At 41.3% G+C, this 7,609-nt stretch overlaps 1 protein-coding gene across 5 annotated transcripts in view; it reads left to right on the forward strand.

Annotated features, from left to right (window-relative positions):
• Positions 1-7,609, forward strand: part of MAP3K4 (mitogen-activated protein kinase kinase kinase 4) — a 94,027-nt gene that overhangs the window by 60,928 nt on the left and 25,490 nt on the right. For 3 of the 5 annotated variants that reach the window (XR_014148048.1, XM_006734278.3, XM_006734279.2), the window contains exons 10-15: positions 801-1,067; positions 2,459-2,608; positions 4,583-4,744; positions 5,334-5,467; positions 6,295-6,373; positions 7,136-7,214. Coding sequence is in view for 4 of the 5 variants with exons in the window: in XM_006734278.3 (XP_006734341.1) it covers positions 801-1,067; positions 2,459-2,608; positions 4,583-4,744; positions 5,334-5,467; positions 6,295-6,373; positions 7,136-7,214 (871 nt within the window). In the remaining variant the exon portion in view is untranslated. The remainder of the gene's footprint in view (positions 1-800; positions 1,068-2,458; positions 2,609-4,582; positions 4,745-5,333; positions 5,468-6,294; positions 6,374-7,135; positions 7,215-7,609) is intronic. The other 2 variants (XM_031029205.2, XM_031029206.2) reach the window with 1 other exon arrangement.

The following is a 7,609-nucleotide window of genomic DNA, read 5'->3' on the forward strand; positions in this document are numbered from 1 at the left end:
GAGGGAGAAGGAGAAGCAGGGAGCCGCTGCGGGGCTCCATCCCAGGAGCCCGGGATCATGACCTGGGCTGAAGGCAGACGCTTAACCACTGAGCCCTCCAGGCGCCCCTAATCATTAATTTTTAAGTCGTCATTTTGTTTTTACCCTCACATTTTCTGAAACAGTTCAGATTTTTTACAGGAACTTTGGCCATCAGTGCCCGACTCGTCACTGGAGCCCCTTTTGGAGTCCTCATCTTTACTACCATTTAAGTTGTTTGAGACTTAGTACTTATAGATTCTGTGTATGATATTGTTACTGGAAATTTTATCCCAGGCCCACAGTTTTATCCCACCTGCAGTTGTTTGTGATTTGCACAACAGTATCACATATGTGTTCCTTATTAAAATGATCTTTAAAAGGCTTCTTATGATGCCCCCACCAAGAATGATTAGTGAATCTGTATTAACATTTTTTGCCTTTTTACCAAGTCAGGTGACTTTCTGTAAGCATCACAAAGTAGCATCAGTTGAGGTTGTTTCAGGCTGCAGTTCCTCCCCTAAAGGGTGTTTTCTTGCTTCTTGAAAATAAAGCAGCTGGAGGATGCCCAGTGAGTGGAGAAGCCTTCCCAGGCCTCCAGCACAGCACTCCCGTGCCCCTCCGCATCCTCCCCCAGTCACATGGGACTGGGCCCCTTGCAATGCCCTCAGTGCTGGCCTTCCCCACACCTACTTGTCTTTTTCTAGTTTTATGTATTTTAAATAAATTTTTGTAACATGTGACATTCCCTAATCTCAGACTTTGGATCGTTTCTTCTGCAGGTACAGATTCCTGGCTTAGAAAACTTGCAAGTGTTTGTTCCAGACACTCTTGCTGCGGAGAAGAGCATTATTTTGCAGCTACTCAATGCAGCCGCGGGAAAGGACTGCTCCAAAGAGTCAGATGATGTCCTGATTGACGCCTATCTCCTGCTAACCAAGCACAGCGATCGCGCTCGGGACTCGGAAGATAGCTGGGCCACGTGGGAGGCACAGCCCGTCAAAATTGTGCCTCAGGCCGAGACTGTTGATACCCTGAGAAGCATGCAGGTGTGTGTCACTCCCAGGTCCCATGTCCACTATTCCCACCCCTACCTTGAAGCAGTATTATTTACTTAAAATATTTTTAGGAAAAATAAATTATTAGCAGCTTCTGAATGATTGCTTTAACCGCCATAGTCGTCTCAACTGTAGACTTCCCCAAAATATGCCTCGCTGTTTTAAAAATTTTGTATCACAAGTTGTACTAAAATATTCCTTCAAATTCTGTAAGTATGTTAAATTATCCTGGAATATTTGAAATATTTATATCTTAGTTCAGTTGTGATCTGTATGCTCATGATCTAAAAGGAATTATCTCCCTCATTTAATTTGTAATTCAGAAATTCTACTTCTTCAGGTACTCTGGTTTACTTGCTGTTAGTTAACATTTTTGTAGTAGAGGCTATTACCTACTCACCCAGCAGGGATCCCGTGATGATTTGTATAACTCAATTAAAACCCGTAAGAAGCCTCTTCACGTTCTCTTTGTTGACATCAGGACAGTGGTGGTGAATGCTCGCATGCACCTCAGACTCAGCCTGGCCAGCATTGAACGCACTGGCTTACTGTGCTCTTGAGTCCACACGATCTGCTCTTCCGCTCATGTTCCCTGTCTCAGCAAGTGGTGCTCTGGCCACTCAGTTGTTGAAACCAGAATGTGACAGTTAATATAAACTCATCCTTTTACCCTTCCAGTTCGTTCGCAGCCCTAACACACCCGGAGCATTTCCAGTCAATGACACTTTGTCTGCAGCCCAGAGGCCCTGCCGTGGTCAGACTTTGTCATCTGGCTCCTGGCCTAGTGCATTGTCTCAATTTTAGTTTCCCTGCTTCTAACCTCACCTTCCCTCCTCCAGGTCTGTGTGTGTGTTTGTTTGGGTGCTTTGAGAATGATCATTATAATATGTAACTCTGGTCATATCACACACACTTCTATGCAAAATACTGCAGTGACTCTGTCACTTAAAAAGATACTAAATTCTCAATTTTGTCTGTTTCATGGAAGGCCACTCCTCTCACCTTGTTTTATTCCAGCGTTTTCCAGCCTCACAGACTGCTCATATACACACACATGCATACACACACACACACACACTCACACGCACACTGCTGTAGGAGTCTGAGTTACTTGCAGTTCTAGGATGTTTCAGAGACCCCATGCCTGCACAGTTCCATGGGATTCTTCAGCGTTGTGTGGAAGACCTCAGACAGTAGCGCCCACTGCGGTGTGTGGCTCCCGTGGCAGGGAGTAGCTCTGCTTGAAAACTGCTTTCTGATCTGGGGCTTACTGGCCTGGTGGCCCTGACGAGTTTGCCATTGTTTTCGGACTAGGGGTTGACCTAGAATGGGAAACGGTGAGTGGGTCTGTTTTTAAGCCCTGTGCTTGATTCTCCTCCCAGGTGGATCATCTTTTATTAGTGGTCATGCAGTCTGCGCATCTCACCAGCCAGAGAAAAGCTTTCCAGCAGTCCATCGAGGGACTCATGACTCTCCGCCAGGAGCAGACGTCCAGTCAGCCGGTCATCGCCAGAGCTTTGCAGCAGCTAAAGGTACGTCACCGCCACCTCCGCCTGAGCCCCTTGATTTGTGTGTGGAGGTGACACTCTGGAGGCATCTGTGTGCGACAGTGTCATCTCACCCGAGGGACCTGAAGTCTTACGTGGTCCTTACTGTTCTCCCTCTTCCCGGTTCCCATTGTCCCATGTCTTCACTAAAACCTCCCAGATCTTTCTTGGAACCATAGAATGTTGGAATTGGAAGGGATAGAAATTTGACCAGTTATGTGACTTCTCAATGGCCACATGGTTGGTTAGTAGCCAAGTTGATACTGGAATTTAGGTCTCTTCACTCCTAATCCAGGTTTCTTTCTTCTTTAGCAATTACGAGTATTTGCTAGAGGTACTCCAAATCAGTAATGTGTAACCTAAAAGAAGATTTATTTCTTCTTTTATTTAACTGATAATTCAGCCAAATTAAATGCAGTAGAGAAAGCCGGCTGTAGACAGGCATTAGGCCTTCGGAGTTCAGGTCAAGCCAGAGCCTCACCTTCTTTTCTCATTATTTCCTGTTTTCACCACCTCTACCTTGTCTTCCGTTCATCAGTCTTGGTCTGATCAATGCTTTTCCACGGGCCATCAGTTATGCCTTCTTCGTCACATTAAGGCTTGACTTCTTGAAGAAGAAGCACTTCTTGAAACTATAAGTAGTTTGATAAGCATTTGTTTCTTCCTGTCAGTCTGACTTGTCTCATTCACCTAGAAACACGTTCTCTCATCGATTGCCATCCCACTCGAATGCCAGTGCAGGGCACTTTTTCTTTTCTTTTAGTTTGAGCCAATGAACTCTGGAGAGTGCAAAATTATATAAGATAGTGATAATTCTTGAGTGTAAGGAATTCTTGAGCGTCTCTCCTCCTGAGCAGGGAGGCATTGGATCCTCCTGGTCGCATCTGGAGTTGCCACAATGGAGGCATTTCAGCTTGGAGGATTTCAAAAGATACAAACTGGGAAGGAACATTTGGGCATCAGTGTCCCTGGGTCAGGGTACTGGGAATGCTCGCTGAATATCAAATAGTCTGATTTGGCTAGATCTTGGTGTGTACAGTGGAAAGTTGTGGGAGATAAGGCTGGTAAAATCAGGTGGGCAAAAATCAGGCTATTGAGAGGTTTTGGATTTTATCTTTTCTAAGTCTCAGAGAGTAGTAGTTGAATATTTAGGAAGAATATTTTGGAAAAGTCTGTAGGGGGATAGCCCAATGGAGACCATATGTACATACGTGTGTGTTGAAGGGTGAGAGGAAGGGGTCCGATTTGGAGTGATTGTAGTCCTGCTTAGGGAAACAAGAGAGCATGAACTAGGACAAGGTTTTCCAACCTCTGCAATATTGACGTGTTGGGTCAATAATTCTTTGTTTTGGGGAGTTGTCCTGTTTTGTAGGATGTTTAGCAGCATCTCTGATCTCTACACACTAGATGCCAATAGATTTCACACCCTATCTCCACAAGTTTTGACAACCAAAAGAGGCATTGCCCTTGGGTAATGTCCCCTTGGGTAAAATGCCCCCTTGGGTAAAATCGACCCTGACTGACACCCCAACTGAGAACCCCTGAACTAGGGAGTGTCAGGGAGATAACGAAGGACGATACAGACTTCCTGTTGGATTGAAATCCTGTTCGATTGAAGTCATACTTTAGCAACTGCCAAGGGGGAAAAAGCAGCTGGTGGTTGATATGCAAAATATTAAAGATGAAAGCATCTTATAGGAATTAGGCATTATCATTTTAAATGGATTTTTTCCCTCTTGTATTTCATAAGATGTTAAAGAATACCTAATACAGATAAAAACAAACTAAATAAATAAATAAATAACACATTCCTTTATTTTTGAATGACCAAAATAAATATGGCCAAAATGTATTGCAATGATTAGTATCTGTGATGATGAAAGAAATCTTCCTCTAAAATACAGTTAAGTATTAGGTGATTTGCTTTGTTTGGATTAATTATGGTTTGGGACTCTTTAGAATGATGCACTAGAGCTTTGCAACAGAATAAGTGATGCCATTGACCGAGTGGACCACATGTTCACTTCAGAATTTGATGCTGAAGTTGATGAATCTGAGTCTGTCACGTTACAGCAGTACTACCGAGAAGCAATGATTCAGGGCTACAACTTTGGGTTCGAGGTAGGTACAAAAGAAGAGGAAAAGCACAGTGTAACCTCACAGTTGCTCTCTAACTTACCTACCAAAAGTATGAGGAATCTTGTACAGCAAATCAAGAATGTCATCTTACCCACTGCAGGGTATCAGAAATGTTGGTTTCCTTTTAAATTGTCAGATAGTTGTCCAGTTTTTATTTTGTGCTAACAGCTTTCTACTTCCATTTTAAAACCTTCTTTAAGAGATGTTTAGTATCATAAGAGTACATTTGTAATTTAAACTTATGAGTAAAACATTGGTGAAACTGCATTTTAAGACATTGCATTATCTTTAACTCTTCACACTTTTTTCTTTTTTATTATGTTCAATTAGCCAACATAGAGTACATCATTAGTTTTTGTTGTAATGTTCAACGATGAGCACTGGGTGTTATATGCAACTAATGAATCGTTGAACTCTTCATACTCTTGAAAATATCTGTTTTAATTGGATTTTGCTTTTTGTTTATAGAAAAATGGTATTTTATGAAACAGATGTGGCATTGCTAGTGTTTAGATATTTGTATAATCATTACTTTCCTCTTAATTTTGATATACACAAAATCTTCTTACAGTATCATAAAGAAGTTGTTCGTTTGATGTCTGGAGAGTTTAGACAGAAGATAGGAGACAAATATATAAGCTTTGCCCGGAAATGGATGAACTATGTCCTAACTAAATGTGAGAGTGGTCGAGGTACAAGACCCAGGTAAGGACCAAGTAGATGTATCCTAGAACTGCAAGTAACTCAGTACTCCTGCTACAGAGAGAGAGAGAGTGAATGTTGGAGCAGCCTGTGAAGCTGGAAAATGCAGGAATGAGAGGGATGTGGGAATGGTAGTATTTCATGTGTATATTTTATGTGAGATTGCTGAGCAGATGACACAAAAAGGGGCATCTTGAAGTCTTTGATGATAGGATTTTGCTTTGTTGTGTTTTTAAATGAAACTGTTAACACAGAAAACCCCATAATTTTTGGAAAACTTAAAAAGTTCCATAATGAGGGCACCTGGGTGGCTCAGTTGGTTAAGCGACTGCCTTCGGCTCAGGTCATGATCCTGGAGTCCCGGGATCGAGTCCCACGTCGGGCTCCCTGCTCAGCAGGGAGTCTGCTTCTCTCTCTGACCCTCCCCCCTCTCATGCTCTCTCTCTATCTCATTCTCTCTCTCAAATAAATAAATAAAATCTTAAAAAAAAAAAAAGTTCCATAATGAGTTAACTTTAGGGGAGCTCACATTCTCCCTGGACACGTCTTCCTGATTGCTAATTTTTTTCCCTCCCTCATGCAATTTAAGCCTTTTATGAATGTAAATGGAAACAATTTGGTAACCAGTTCCTTTATTAAGAAGCTGTTTGTCCTTTTTTCTCAAAACATGCTATAAATTTATTCAACCCCAGGCATTTACATAAAGACAAAAATTGTGTTTTTTTCTTAGATGATAATTTTCCAGTCAGATTACTTTTCAGTATTGTATAGGCTAAAACTGCTACAGCGTTTTCTTGGTTTTGTGATTATTGAACTTCCTCATGTAACAGGTGGGCAACCCAAGGTTTTGACTTTCTACAAGCCATTGAACCTGCCTTCATTTCAGCTTTGCCAGAAGATGACTTCTTGGTATGGAATATTCTAGAGTTTTGTTTTGTTTTTTAATTAAAGAAATAAGTTGATCACTGTTCCTGATTTTGTGTTTTTTTATAGTTGTTCTTAAATATTTTTTTCATATTGTAATGATAATGCTGAAAGTTAAAGCACTCATAACAACGTAAGTTGTTAACTTACGTTGATGTAAGATATTCCATGTTCTTTTGTTTTTATAACAATATTGTTCAACCGACTAAGTCAGTGGATATCTATGAAGCCTGGTACTTCTAAAATATTTGTCAGTTTCAAATTTTATAAAGTGCTGACTTAATAGTTACTGCTTTTTAGCAGTTTAATGAAGAACAAGGATTAGCTGTTTCACTTCAGCATGCGTCATTTGAGAGCATGCCAAATGTTAAATATTACCACTGTTATTCCAGTACATTCCATCAGCTCAAAAAGATGATGTTCAACATGTGAATTCAATCATGTTAGCCTCCGAATAGTAGAGATGATTGTAGGAGAAGCTCCTTGCTTGTGCACATCATTGCCTTATGGGGAGTTGAATGCTAATTTGCTTTTATTTATAAAAATTGAATGGCATATATTATTATTTTAAATTATGTGCAGTTTGTGTTTAATTTGTTTGTATCTGTTGTCTTTTAAATGAACTTTGAAAGTATTTACTAAGGATAGCATAGCATATTTCTTTTAAATACACTGAAAGCTTAATTTGTGCTACTTATATCATTGAGAGAATGTACATTCTTTTCTTGTCCTTTCCCATTTGCCTAGAGTCTTCAAGCCTTGATGAATGAGTGCATTGGCCATGTGATAGGAAAACCACACAGTCCTGTTACAGGTTTGTACCTTGGTAAGACGGCAGTTAGAACATTTCCCCTAGCACCTCCTGGTTTGGGCAAGTGCGTCATCTTACGGTTGCAGCCCTTCATGCTGGGTAGAGAAGTTCTTTAACAATATTGAAGAAGACGGCAGTGATAGGAATGAGGTGTGTATATGGGGAACTCCACAGTCCTAAGTCCAACAGGAAGATTAAAATGCCAGCACAGGGGGCGCCTGGGTGGCTCAGTTGGTTAAGCGACTGCCTTCGGCTCAGGTCATGATCCTGGAGTCCTGGGATCGAGTCCCGCATCGGGCTCCCTGCTCGGCAGGGAGTCTGCTTCTCCCTCTGACCCTCCTCCCTCTCATGCTCTCTGTCTCTCATTCTCTCTCTCGCAAATAAATAAAATCTTAAAAAAAAAAAAAAAA

This window comes from Leptonychotes weddellii, chromosome 8 (genome assembly GCF_054177405.1).
Source record: "Leptonychotes weddellii isolate Sample4059 chromosome 8, ASM5417740v2, whole genome shotgun sequence".
NCBI lineage: Eukaryota > Metazoa > Chordata > Mammalia > Carnivora > Phocidae > Leptonychotes > Leptonychotes weddellii.